The 14,955-nt window shown below is 46.1% G+C and overlaps 1 protein-coding gene across 6 annotated transcripts in view; it reads right to left on the bottom strand.

Annotated features, from left to right (window-relative positions):
- The window catches only part of PTPN5 (protein tyrosine phosphatase non-receptor type 5), a 141,334-nt gene that overhangs the window by 32,207 nt on the left and 94,172 nt on the right, over positions 1 to 14,955 (bottom strand). For all 6 annotated transcript variants that reach the window (XM_073350619.1, XM_073350621.1, XM_073350618.1 and 3 more), the window contains 2 exons: positions 4,833 to 5,071; positions 603 to 792 (listed from right to left, as the gene is read on the bottom strand). In XM_073350619.1, coding sequence (XP_073206720.1) covers positions 603 to 792; positions 4,833 to 5,071 — 429 coding nt within the window. The remainder of the gene's footprint in view (positions 1 to 602; positions 793 to 4,832; positions 5,072 to 14,955) is intronic.

The raw sequence follows: 14,955 nt of genomic DNA, 5'->3' as shown, positions 1-14,955 counted from the left end.
CTTCAGATTCATACTGTCAACTGAAAAAGCAGCTAATATCTAATGAACATTTTCTAAGTGGATGACAAGGATAGTTAGTGCAAATTCTCCGTGGCATTTGTTAAGTGGGACAAACACCCTATGTTTCACCCATCTGGATAACTTTCAGACAATTCAGAAGAGCAACTCTGTACAGAGTATCCACCAGTAAAGTGGATATACGAGGCTGAAGTCATGCCTGGGGTAACCCTCTGGGATTCAAGAGTTATACCCAAAGCAAATTTGACTCTTTTTCTTTAGTCTAGTGCGAAACTGTGAAATTTTTGTTAAGAAGTAACATGGTGAGAAAAAGGCTTCTGAAAACAAAGCTAGATCTTCATTACCAAGACTAGGACTGCAAATGAAAAGATAGCTGAAAGCCTTCTAATCCAGTCATTTCCAAGTGTAACAAATTTGGGGATTTAATAAAGCTCTTCACTGAAGGAACTGGAGTGCGTATTTATTTATTTTGGTCTTCCAGAAGAACTTATAGAAAATTCCCGTGAGAGTCACAGGAGGTGGCAATGTCCCATTTTTCAGATACCACAAACTCTTCTCTCTACTTGAGAAGTCAAAATACTCACAAAAAACTCTGTCTGGAGTATGAAAGGATCTAATGCTTTCTTGTGTAGCTCCTCTGCAGTAAGAATATTTGATGCCGTTTGTAGGTACTCTCGGGCTGATTGTTCTCTTGGTGACATCACATAGCCGAAGACTTGCTCGGAACAGCCTGGGGTACACATGTCCAGTGTGAGTGAAACATTTGAACCTCTCCTGCAAAACACAGCCCCAAGTGAAGACATCAGTTATGAAGGCTATGTGAAACACTCTGCATTAATTAAAACATGTTTTCCCATTTGGCCTTTATCTGCTTTCCTTGAGACAATGGTGCTTTTGATGGTGCAGTGAAGATTTTGGAACTCTCAGAGCTTGTCTAGAATAGAAACAACTGACTTGTTGCTGACAACAGGTATCAGCAATAGGCGCAGCTGAATCAGTGCTAAGGCAGTTTAGTAGCAGGCATAGACAAATGTGCAGCACTGGTTCGCTGCATTTGTTGCTGACTCCCACTGGTCAGGAAAGGGTAATTTTTCTGTTGTAGACAAGAGCTCAAGCAACTAGTCAGGCTATCACTGATGTGGAGTGAAGGTATTGGTAGACCCAGGCCAACATTTTCAAAATTCGAATGCCTAAAGTTAGGCACCTCTACCAATACTTAGTCACCTGAATAGAAGTGACTTCATTCTCAAAGATGTGGAGCAGGAAATTCCAGGGAAGCTGCAGTACCTCTGCAAATCACATCACATTTATTTAGGTACCTAAATATGTAGCGAGCTATCTAGCTTTAGGTACAATATTGAAAATTTCGGCCATAGTTTTCTTTAGGCCAGATTCTGACTCGTTACTCATGTTGAATTCCACTTTATCATTAAACCACTTTATTTCAGTGGAACAGCAGGAAGGATAACCTGTTATTCAACGTGAGTTCGGGTAGGAAAATCTGATCCATTAAAATGGATCATCTTTCTGCTTGAAGAGCTTTTCTCTCCATTAAAATATCAACAACCCCTACAAGGGGAAACAACCTCAAGTCCCAGCAGGTTAACAGTAATGATAAAAATGAGTGCCATGAGTGTAGAAATGACTAATTTATACAGGTTATTCAAGTAACAGAATGATAGAGCCAAAATGAAATTGCTTGTAGATGTAGTGATACTGAGAGATAAGCTTTATCACGTCCCCTGAATTTATGATTGCTGATTGATTTTAGATTAGTATCTGTTCAGTTTTAAAAGGCTTCACAAATTTCTGCCAAGTTCACACGTAACATTCAACAGTAAAATCCAAATGCCACCACTGAATCGGTGTTAAAAATAATACAACAGGCTGATTGCTAGGACCTAGTTGTAAGGCTTTGTACAACTATACAGCAGATTTATGTTTGCTTTCTCCTTTGGCGGAGTCTGGGGCTACTATGGAGGCAGATGCCTTAGCCCCAGGAAGTATGTATATTTGTCTGCCTCAAGGAAGACAGGGGCAGAAGGAGTTGCATGGATCACTGCCCTTTGGCTAATTAAGGAATGGCGCTGATAGTCTCCAAAAGAAGTCTTGCCCAGCTCTCTGTCAGGACAGCAGCCATGACACAAAGTCAGAGGGGAATGGTCTTGGATGAGACACAAAACTGAGGCCCTAAACACTTACAGTCATGGAGTATTAAATGGCACTTTTCAGAAGAGTTTGGCATGTTTACTCATATCCTCCTCAAATCCAGTTCATACATTTATGTTTTGCCTAATTAAATTCTCCTCTGCTGTTTCAGATAGAAACAGTATTCTCTTCACTTCCCATCCTACAGTATTGTGCAGCATTGCTGTGAACTGTGAAGTAACTGTCACACTCCACCCCAGAAGTGGCTGTATTGCTGTGACAGCTCAAGTGACTTGGTTCTTTCAGGATGGGAAGATGCTATGCAAACATATTATTAATATTCCTCCAGGGATGGAGGTGACTCGGTAGAGTTCCTTCCCCATCTCAAGAACTAGCATTTAGTGCCATATGCCCTTAGATACTTGGGTTCTTTTCTCCAGCATAAATGGTTCGGAAAAGAAAGGGGTGGAAATATTTTGAGCGGTTGGGAGAAAGGGTGGATAGATAATTCAACAAAATAGCATAAAAACTAAGACTGACAAACACTTCCTTGCTCCGTGCTACAGTATAATCCACATTTGAAATAGAGATTTGCCTTCCCAAGATATGTTTATGTTGGGAATAAAAGGTTATTTTACATCCCAATTGTACATATTTCTCCTAGTGAAAGGATTTCAGTCAGTCACTTCCTTCCTTCCCAACTGACAGTTTTATTATTGCCGCAAAAATCTACATTGACATTAGCGACTTCTAACAAACTGGAATAGTTCGTATCCTCCTTACTGGCTATGTGTCCCCTGACAAAAGAGCAGCGATGAGTCTTTTTATATAGAGATGCTGTAAGAATTTGTATAGTGGGGATGCTAAGAGCCACTGAACCAAACTGTAAACCCTGTGTATGACGGAAAACACTTCAAGCCAGCACCCTCAGTACCCCTAGTTCCAGCACCTATGTGTTTACGAGTAAGTATGGACAGTAATTGGGGACAGCAGAATGCACAAGTGACCGTGTTGTTATTTCACAGCCTAAACCTGCTCTTCCTGTAAAAAATGGCAAAGGGATCACTGATTTGGGTAGATAAGGGGTCATGCCCTAGGTCACTGGAATGTCACATTACAGAGCAAAGCAACATAAGGAGTTTGATGGCATGCACGACAAACAATGCAACAAAATCATTAAACTGCGAGAGCAAAAACTACTCTAAACCCAGCTAGACGGAAACCACTTATTTAACCCCAATTTTGTATATCATTTAGCAACTTCCTGGAGCTCTGAAAACTCACTAGGTCAGACACACTTTAATTATCTGATTTAAATCGTGTGCATCCTGCTTTCAGCTTCAGATGAATGAATTAACTACTAGCTAGTGTCTCTGACAAAGCCTGAAACATGGGAATAAAGATGGGAGATGCTTACTACAGTAGCATAATTAAATGACCTTATTCTCATTCACACTATCTTGGCCCTCAAACAGGGTTTTGCAGAGCTCCCCTGGATGGGATTTCCATCCTCAGGATCCCTCTGTTTGACTGACACAATTGATAGGAAAAAGGAGGAAAGAGAAAGAGTTACGGGCAGTGAAGAAACTGATAAAACTCAGGCTTCCGATGGCTGCGGCCCACACTGAGATGAAGAGAAAGGGGGAAAAGATCTTTATCTCAGCCTTAGCTGCAGTGAACAGAAGTGCTGAATGTATTTCAATGTATGTGAAGGCAGCCCTGTTTCTCTCATAAACATGCACTTAGTCTTTAGATTGTCAGAATGAAACAAATAATCCTGGGGATGAAAGTCTCAGACATAATTCAGGCCAACTGAATGCTCAAAAACCTCTTCCAGACTCCCAACTATACATCCTGAAGTCCAAATATTTGTCGGACACCTGTGCTTTCCAAACAATGCCTCTCACAGCCTGAATTTTTTGTGTGACGGAAGTACAGAGCTATGGGCGAAAGAAAGAAAAATCTATGCCATGAATATCTGATATTCTGACATATAATCCTCCTTCCTTCCACTGTAAAGTTGCCCTTCCCCAGGAGTGAATCCCCTCTAGCAGAAACACAACTTCCCCAGCTGGTGCAAGCAGTAAATTAATCCACAGTGCGTCTATTAGTTTACAATCCAAAGAAGGTTACTGACTTGGGGAATGGCCCGTTTATAACACAATTACTACGAGTAGCCAGATGTGTGACAATTTATTTTTGGAAACGACCAGTCCAACAACAATGAAGAAATAAATGAAGAAATAAAGTATGGGAGAGCCGTTCAGTAGAAAAGATGACAGAGAGTCTTATATCAGGATCAAAGAGATTTTATAATATACAGTTACCATTTTCAGAATCTAAACAAAATAAACATACAGACAAAAATAAGAGGCTGACCAAATACAAATAGGTTTTCTAAAGGCAACAAACACAGATTATGAATGAGATTTGGTAACACTTGTACTGAAAGTTAATAATGATAAAACAAAAGTCACTATATATCTCATAGTTGTGACTGTCCTAGAAACAAAGAGCAAATTAAATAGCCATTCAGTCTAGAACTGATGTTTTAAAACAAAATACATTAATTTCATACAGTGAAACTACCAATTTGGTCCATTCAGAACGTCTAAACTCTATACAACTTGTGCCAAATGCCTTGCTCTCCATCAGAACTATCCTACCTTTCTTGCAATCCCACTGATTTAACTGTCAGAGTCGCTGGATCCGTCTCTGCTTTAATATCCATCACGCAGTCAAAGACCGGCGTCTCTGGCACTGGATCCAAATCTAGAAAATCATCCTCATTTTTATCCTCTGTCCACTCTGAGTACGTGAATGAAGGCTGGCGGCTCACAGACTGACGCCTGTCCTCTGGTAGGGGAAAGGGGGGATCCGGATGGGTTTTCACAAGATACCAAATCTGGAGGAAACAAAAACAGTTTTAAAACTATCTATGTATTTCCAGATTTTCTGTAAATCTAAAGATAGATACACCTTTTGAGCAATAATATCATTCATTATGCCCCAGCAAAATTGAATTGCATTAAAGAGAACAGGAGAGTTCCATACAAGAGGAACTTTCCTGTACAGATCACAAGAATACACCTTTTCCTATTCTAATTCTGCTTCCAGGCACAGAGTGTTCCCTGTAGCCCATCAGGCTTCGCTCTGGAACACAGTGGAAGTATTCTATGCTTGTGACTATTACATACATGCCAATGTGAAATCACTGTCCCTTTGTTTAATTGATCAACTTTCACTGTGTTAACAAAACTCTGTTAATCTACAGATTATGACCTTCCCTGATTTAGATGCTGTCCATCTGGGATTTGGTTGGGTTTAAAACAAGTAAATACCAGTTTCCTAAACCTTAATCTCCGATGATCTGGCACCGTATCCCAAATTCATATCCAAACTCACATTTGTTTTTCATGAAACCCCCATTTTACAACGGTTTCTGATGGCCGTTAAGCGCTTCATAATGGCCTGCATCCATTTTCAGTTCAGTGATAGAAACCTCTTCTGCAATCTAATAATCTGATTTAAACAAGACAAGCTGTATAATAAATTCTCTTAAATTATGTGAAATAAATATCTTAAATTAAATGTCTATAGTAAAAGGAAGGATCGAGAATGGCGCAAATTTAAAGACGACTGTACCATAGGACCATTATGATCACCTAATCTGATCTCCTGCATAGCACAGATCATAGAATTTCACCCATAATTCTTGCATTAAGCCCATTTCTCTGAGCGATACTGACTAATGCACAGGCACCAATTATTGCTAATATGTTTTGTTAATGAAACTTCATTGCTCCTAAATTAAGCCTACTGCTTCGTTCCCCCAGCGTACTGACTTTCAGTGGAAGTTAGGCCCCTCTGAAAATCCCAGCCACACTGGTTTACACAGATGCTGTGGCAGATTATATTGTTTGGGAACATTAGGTTGGATTTATTTCCAATTAGCAACAGGCCCTAGTGGCAAAGTCTGAGATCAGATCTGAACTTTGCCAAAGTCCTGAGATGTTTGGATCTGGGTCTTGGGCTGAGCCGGTCTCTACTGCACAGGGCTAGGAACAATCTAACTCCATCTCAAACTCATTTGGGGTTAGGTCCTGCAAAGTGCTGCACTCCTCCTTTCGCATGCTGAGTGCCCTCGACTCCTTTTGAGTCCAGTGGGCGTCTGAAAGCACTCAGCATCTTGCAGGATGAAGCCTTTCTTGGTTTTCTTTATTTTAAAGGGACACTGTCAAATGTGAAAGTCGTGCACTGTCAAAAAATCAAGTTTCTTTCCTTACATTATAAACAACGACCTAGAATATTAACTCAGAAAGGATTTTAAAAGCCAATTTTCTTGTCACTAGACATACTTGTCATTTACTTTTGGCATTTCTCTGAGCTTGAACAATGAAAATTAATGAAACAAGTTTTCACTTTTGCTTATAGACAGCTTCAATGTTAGGTTCACACACACTAGCACTGCACTGCAATGTTTGGGTTACAAACACTGAAAGGGAACGGGCATCTGTTTACACATATCTGTTTACATGGCAATTATTTAAAAGAAAAAGTATGGAAACATTTCTATTGGCCTTATGTTTTAGAAAAACTTTGGGCCAAATATGAATCGACAGTGCCCTTTGAAGCTTGGCTTGACGCATGAACTCGTTATTATTTCCAAAGTCCTAGGTTAGCACTTTAACCAACAGATCCTCCTTCCTCTCTCAATTGAATGACAGCCCAAATTGTTATGGCGGGGTAGGGGGGTCTGCTGTACACTGAGTATATTGATCAAAAATGCTCCAGCCTTAGGCAGAAAAGTGGGCGGGGGGAGACAGAAAGGGGCAGATTCACTTTGGCACAGGGACTGAGGGGAGATGACTTCAGCCCTTCCTAATCAAGGACAGTTGGAGGCTGTTATGCACGCTGTCACAGTCTAGAACATATGCGCCTGTCATGTGAACACTTCCCTTCTCTGGCTGCCCCCCTCTGGGGATCTTGTGGAGTTGGTGCACAGTCTCCCTCCAAGAAAAACCAACGAGGAGTCTTTGTGGCACCTTAGAGACTAACAAATTTATTTGGGCATAAGCTTTCGTGGGCTAGAACCCACTTCATCACACCCGTGGAGTGGAAAATACAGAGCACATGAAAGGATGGGAGTTGCCTTACCAAGTGGGAGGTCAGTCTAACGAGACAATTCAATTAACAGTAGGATACCAAGAGAGGAAAAATCACTTTTGTAGTGGTAATGAGAGTGGCCCATTTCAAACAGTTGACAAGAAGGTGTGAGTAACAGTACGGGGAAATTAGATTTTGTAATGACCCAACCACTCCCAGTCTTTATTCAAGCCTAAGAAGTTTATCTGCCAGATGGTTCCTTTGTACTCAGCATAGCAAGGGGTTGTATCAGCTACTAACCTGACCCAAAGAGATCATCATAGGGGAGAGAAGGGCAAAGAAGGTGGAATGGAGAGACCAAGTGAAATCTTCCCCCAAACCTCAGGAATATATTGTATATATGACACCCAACAAGATCAGCCAATGGGATTTTGTTTTGATAGTGATAATGTTTGTAACTTGACATCCAGCTGATGACCGGTGATGGAGCTGGAGTTTGTATGTACCCAGAAATGGAGGTTACTTACCTGTAACTGGAGGTTCTTCAAGATACATGGGATACACATGTGCACCATGCACCGGAGTCTGGAATTTTTTGCAAGGACTGTCCACTGGCCCACACATGCCAAACAGAGAGCATAAAAGGTGGTTGGGCTGGTTTGGGTTACAAATACTGAAAGGGAATGGGCATCCATGCCTCTCCAGTTCCCCCAGTCTTACTGCAGTTCAAACAGCCCGCAGCAGAGGGGATGGAGGACAGGTAGTGGAACACAGAGGGACAACACATCTCAAAGAATCTCCAATTACAGGCAAGTCACCTCCATTTCTTCTTCAAGTGACGGCCCCTGTCCGTATTCCACACATGGGAGATTAACGAGCGGTAGTCAGGCAGCAGGTGGGTGCAGGGATGCAGAAGTGATAGTTGACTGTAGTACTGCTGTCCCCCCAGCTGCCTGCGCAGCTGACAAATGGACCAGACCATAACGTCTCGTGAAGGTATGCAAAGAGCTCCAAATAGCTGCCCTACATGTCTCTGAGAGGATACCATCTCTCAGTGATGCAGCAGAAGGCGCTAGTCCCCTAGTGGAATAAGCCCTCTCTCTCTAGGGAGGAGGAATACGAGCTAGTTGGTTACAAAAGGATAGTAAATCTGAGATTCATTTTGAAAGTCTCTGCATCGATATAGCTTGACCCCTTGGGCTCTTGTTATGGAAACGAACAGTTTAGGTGCCTTTCAAACACCCGTTGTTCTTTGCAGTTGCAAAGGCCAAAGCCCTTCAGACCTCTAGAGAATGCAGCTGTCTCTCCACATGCGAGACATGGGGTTTTGGAATAAAATATTTGTAAGTGGATTATCATACGAAACCTGGAAACTACTTTAGGTATGAATGTAAGGTGGGGTCATAATGAGACCTACTCGTACCTGCTCAGGCAGTCCGCTGGGGAGTTTTGCACCCCTGGTAAATACACTGCTGACAGGGTTATGTGATGGCTAATGCACCAGTTCTAGAGGGTGACTGCTTCTATGCACAGAGGGAGAAACCTCGCTCCCCCTGCTTATATAAAATATCACTGTCATATTATCCAACATCTGGATTGGATGAGTGGGAGGAAGGTGTCACAGGCTCAACAGACTGCCTGGAGTTTTAGTGCACTGATATGCATTCTGGATTCCCACAGAGTCCAGAAGCCTTGTGCCATGCGATTGCCCATGTAAGCACCCCAACCCAAGAGGGGGACTGCCACACAGCATTAGTGATTTTGGAAACCCCTTCATGAAGGGGTAGGGCCACCCTGGCAGGAGCTGAGGACATCAAACAGAGAGTCCAAGTGCTCTTCCAGAAGCCTCAGGTTGGAAGTGACCCTCTTCAAAAGTTCCTGGTGCACCTTGGGTGTCATCCTGAGGAACTGGGTGAGGGGGCCCCATGATAGCCTTGTGTGGCGACAACAAGGACAATGCTGGTGCCACAAGAACCTCCGTTTCCATTGGTGGTCCAGCAGCTTGCTCTCCTGGGTCCCCCTGGACCTGTGCGGTCTTCCCACCCAAAGGCTTGAGCACCGGAGGGGGATGGGATACCTCTGGCCTCTCGGAGGCTCCCAACACCGAGCAGGCAGCCTGGGAAGGCTGGGCAAACCCCGACGGGTTCCACGGGTACCATGGCACTGGCCACTCCGCCTGGGGCCATGAGACAGGTTTCAATGTTGATGATCTAGGCAGCCCTGCAGGTTATCAGGGCTTGTCCCGTGGGCAGGGAACCTCGCTCCAAGATGGAGGTATAAACAGAGTAGTCAGTACTGAGAGACCAGGACTGGGCGGAGCGGTGGCTCTTGTCCAACCGGTGCCGGTCTCTGCGTCCCGAAGCCAACCTGTCTGAGTGAGATGGGCGTCTTGTTCGGGATCTCGAGGACCCATGGCTTTTGGTAGATCTGCATCGGACACCCAGCAATCCATGCCTCATGCTACTCAAATGGTACTGGGATGTCCAATGGGATCGGGAGCTAATATGGGCCGGTTGTCAGGAAGATCTTCCTGAGTAGAGCAACCTACTGCTTGGAGACGAACGATGATGGCCTGGCAATCTGCAATCTCTGATCCTTGATCAGTCTCGTGATCGGTACCGGGCCCCTGGAGACAGTCGGGGACAGTCCGGGAGTTCTTGCCGGGTGGTGCGTGTCTCAGAGGGTCTGTGCCAATCTACCGGCGAGGTACATCTCAACTGGTGACCCTGCTGAGCCTGCCTCTCTAGTCCTGAGGTGTGGTGGCTGCGGGCAGGTGAACGATGGTGGGACGCCCCTCTCGATGAGGAACGGTGCTGCTGAGGCGGGGACACACGCATAGGTCCCAAAGCGGGTTTTCCCCCAGACCGGGATACTGCTGGAGCTGGTGTGGGTGGCATTGGGAGCATCAGGATCTCCTGAACTGCTTGAAGGGCTTCGGGCATCAACGGCACCTGAAGCTGGCAGGAGCCCACACCGCTATCTGGAGTCGCAGGCAAGGCATGGGATGGGCTGCACTGCTCAACGTGAGCTGGGGCTTGACTTCCCGAAGGGAGCGTTGAGCTGCCCAGCATAGGTCATGGCTTGCCCCCTGCCCTCTCCTTTCTCTTATGGGAGGTAGGAGATCCTCACAGTCTTTTTTAGCTTCTTGACCGGAGTCGTGGAGGGCGACCAGTGCCGGTTCGTGGAAGGTGCTTGCGGAGCACTGCGTACAGAGGCCGCAGTGCTCGGTGCGGAGTCGGACCGCTGCTCTGGTGCCGGAGTGAGTGCCGACTCCATTAGGAGCGCTTTCAGACAGATATCGCGCTCCTTCTTCATCCTAGGTTTAAAGAACTTGAAGATGGGCAGCTGGTATGTGGATCGCTGGTGGACATAGGCCGTTTGCAGCGATCACAGGGCTTAAAGCCTGGGGACCAGGGCATGCCCCATCCCCTGACTGAGTCCCGTTCAGGACTAATGAGGTGTTTGAGGACTAATGAAGTGTTTGAGAACTACTACTAAGGGTAACTAATTAACTACAAACTATATTACAGGTTTTCAAAATTCATAAGAACAAAGAATGGAACAGCGCTACCCAAAGCAGCGGACATTCCAGCACCATCAGCGCAGCAAGAAGGAACTGAGGGTGGGGGGAGCCGGCGGTGTCCCTTATACCGCGCCATGGGGGCGCCTCTCCAGATGGCACCAGAGTCGGTTCCCTACGGATACTGCTGAGGGAAAAACTTCTGGCACTGGTGCACGTGGCAAGCACACACATACCTAATATGGAATGGACATGAGCAAGCACTTGAAGAACAGTAGCATTTTTGAGGGGAGCGATTGCTAGGGAGTTGGGGAGCCTCACTCATGCAGATCCTGGCTGACCCCTAGCCTCTTCCAATCAGTCAGGCATATCTGCCCTGTCCCCATGTGTCCCTGCAGCCCCCTTCCGCCCATCCCCATGTGTCCTTGGCAGGGAGTCATCTCCCACACTCAGCAAGGCGGGATAAGGAGGAAGTGGATAAGATGACTGGGCCAGAAAGGGCCCAAACAGATAAGGGAACTGCACTGAAGCAGAACAGGCTGTGGTAGGGTCTCAGACCCTGGAGGAGTGGGTGCTTGGGGATCTGCGAGGCAGGTAAAAAGAGCTATAGGGGAGACTGGTAGCTACCGAGCACTCTCTGCAGAGATCCAAGGAGGCCCTGCAAATAACGGAGAGGAACTCAGAGTTCCAGAAGAACCAGGCACGGTAGGCTAAAGAAGAGAAGGAAAATATCTGTTTCCTCTTGCGGGGAGTAGAGCAAGAGAGGGACAACCTGCGGGTGCAGCTTAGCAGGTGCAGGGCAAGAGGCATCCCTACCCCCAAGGGTTGCAGACTTGAGGGTAAGGGTGTGTGATGGGGCATCTGCCCCACACTGGCATGTAGGGGGTTAGTAGATCCCTAGGGAGGCTGTGCGGGAAGCAGCCAATAGGAGAGAGCTGTTTGGGGCAGTCAATCTGGGCCCAGCAGGCCCATATAAGAAGAAGCACAGGGCAGAGCAGGGTCAATCACTGCCTGGAGCGTAAGGAGGGAGGACTGCTTCCTAGCAGGTGGATGGAAGCTACCACCATGGACAGAGCAGTGCTGGCAGGAAACAGGGGAGTGAGACGGAACTCCTGGCTGACTGCTAGGACTGACATGCTGAGGCCATGAGGTAAAGAAGGTGCTGGGGCTGTAGAGAAGTGGCCCAGGAAAATGTACTGAGAAGTTGGAGGGGACGCAACACATGGCTGCCATCTACAGGGACCCTGGGTCGGGACCCAGAGTAGCGGGCAGTCCTGGTCCCCCCACTCATCATTGGGGAAGTGGCTGGACAGTTGTTCTAAACCCCACAAGGGGAAAGCCGAGATGGTGACACAGCTGGAGGGCTGTGTCATGAAGAGGACGCCCTGGAGTGATACGGGTCAGAGGGCAGACGTGACAGCAAGAGAAGCACCATTGGAAGAGGGTGTACACTAATCCCCAAGACGGCCAGCAGGGGACACCAGCGTGGTGACTGAGCCCCCGTCACACAGCCTGTTAAACCAGAGGCTCTGGACTGCTTTGGACAACAGTACCTGTGTACCAGCCAGTGCCTGTCACCTCTGATGCCACTGCGCATGCTCTAACCCACTTGTGGAGCTGGGGCCCTCCATATGCCAACGAGCAGCCTAAACTCCACGGTCACAAGCTTAACACTAAGGGCTCTCCGCTGTGCCTTAAACCCATGTTGGAGGTGATGTGGAGCCAGCCCAACTCAGGAAGGCAAAATTCCTCTCTGAGTCCCCCAAACCACTCACCGCTACAACTTTTCAGTTGCTCTCTGCTGCATACCTGTCCCGCTGCCCCCTCTGGGATGTCTCTGCCAGGGCACTTGTATGGAGCCGTCCGCATGCTGCAGGCACCACAGGAAACATGAGCGTGCCCAGTCACTGCACAGAGGCAGTGTGTGTGCATGCATCTGTAAATCACCTCTGCAGAGGGCCCTGCTCAAGGCCTAGGCAACTCTTAAGCAGGATGGGCTCCTGTGCAGAGCTGACCAAGCAGGTAGGGGTGAGTTTGTCAGTGGTTCAATGGGTTGGAAACCCAAAGGAACACAAGAACTTGCTTTCGAAACAAAGGCGCTTTCCTCTAGGCTGAAAAGGCATGTGGGGAATAAGGATCATGAAGAGACTGGAGGAAATTACATGACATTTAAAATTAATAGAACTTTAACTAAATTAATAAACGATAAATTCATCAAGTCAGTTTGGAAAATCGTAACCCTGGTTTTAAGTTCTAGAGGCTTTTCTGCAGGGGTGAGTATCAGGGCACAATCTAGTCCTCAGGGAGTGAGGGAAGCCTACTGCACCACTTACAAAAGCCCCAGTCACGACTCATTAGGCTAGAGCTGGTCCACGTCCACAGTTGAGAATCACTGTGTTCAGTAACGTTGCATCACAGCCAGGATTCCCAGGAAAGGGCGTCATAACTTACGCAATGAATAAAGACACGTTTTCTGGAGTTATGAACTCTAATATTCCATAGGGATGAGCTGGGCTCTGGATTTCAGGCAATCTTTAATGTGCACACAGAGCAGACAGGACCTCAGTTTTGAAGGTGTAATTTGTAAGATACCCCCCACGCGCAAGGGCCTGCACTCAGTTTATGTACCATCTTGCAGAGAAGGAAGAGCTGAATAAACCTTGCTTCAGGAGAATCTAGGTGCCCAATTTGCTGTTGCGCTATAGAGGTGCTACTATAAAGAGGCCACAGGGCAGACATGAGGTGCACTCTTCTGGGAATACCCCCAGTGCAGGGACCCTGTACGCCAGGTGCACAGTCAGCTTTGCCAGATCTTCGTTGCCTCCACTGCAAACAGGGGGTACTCTAGGGCAAGCGTGGGCTGGAGGTGGGAAGGTTGGACTAAGGGCAAGAGGAGGCATGTTGGGGCAGACCTGGACTTGGGCAATATGACCCCCTTGCCTATGCCAGTGAAGCAGGGGCATAAATTAGGGCAGTCCCTGAATAGGGGATGCATAAGTTGCCTCCCCTCTGTCTGTGACTTTGACACTAGCATCAGTGCAGGGATGGATCAGGCCCCAGAATTTTAAAGATCATCACACTCTCCCTTTCTGTCTTTCTTGGGAGAACAGTATGCAGGATTCTTTCTTTGGTCAAAACTAATCTCATCATAAATGCACTTCTCTGTCTGGAAAACATCGCCTTCTAGCCTTCGTCCTATGCAAATCCCTTCTAGGCAGAGATCATGGTTAAAGAACCAGAAAACGCAATCGGAAGAGCCTCGTTTGAGAGGAGACTGGGGGGAGATAGAGAAAAACCGATTGATAAAACTGTCATTCTCCTACAAGCTGGGGTTCTAGGAACACTGCCAAGCTCCACTGTTCGCATTATTTTCCCATTTCTTGGTAAGTAAGCTTTTTATTTCCATGATGCTGTTCTGCAAATGCCTGTAACAGCAGATTTGTTCAAACTGTAAAACCCGTATGACCTGGCATGAGAAGGAGTTGCATTGTGACTTGTCTGTGTTTGTGGAGTACTCTGAGCAAACAGTGAAATTCAGCCCAGTGCAGTAACCCTGCACTGCCCATTATTCACAGCCGACTTGTAGGATTCCCATCTAGTTTATAGTAAACCAGAAGACTCTGTTTTGAAATTGCTTTGTTACACAGAAGTCCCAGACTACTTCAACACATTACAGTGACTGCATTGGGCCAACTTCTGCTCTCCTTCACACAGGTGTAAATCAGGAGTAACTCTAAGCTTAAATGGAGTTATTCCTGATTTACAGCAGTAAAAATGAGATCAGAATTTTTGCGCATAGTGAACTTTTACTTAGAGTTAACTCATGTGATATAAATGACTTGACTATAAAGGCGCCCCATAACGTTCTAACACACCTACAAACGGGTTAGATACATTTCCCTAGGGAAATCGCACCCCCGTTATTCTGATTTACCTCATAATGCAGCTTGGAGTGTTTCCCTGTAAAACTGCCTTAACTTCACACAGTTCATAGAGAAGATGAAAAGTCCAATTCTTGTACTTTAATAAGTGCAATTGCACCACTCGTCAGAAGTTTATTATTTGATCACACAATACACCTGGCTAAAGAACAGCGGCATCAAAAAAGTAGAAAATTACACAGCCAGGCTAACCTCACTGCCCACACTAGTGATCAGAATAAT

The sequence above is a fragment of the Lepidochelys kempii genome, chromosome 6 (genome assembly GCF_965140265.1).
Source record: "Lepidochelys kempii isolate rLepKem1 chromosome 6, rLepKem1.hap2, whole genome shotgun sequence".
Classification (NCBI taxonomy): Eukaryota; Metazoa; Chordata; order Testudines; family Cheloniidae; genus Lepidochelys; species Lepidochelys kempii.
This window is presented reverse-complemented; position numbering and strand designations above follow the sequence as displayed.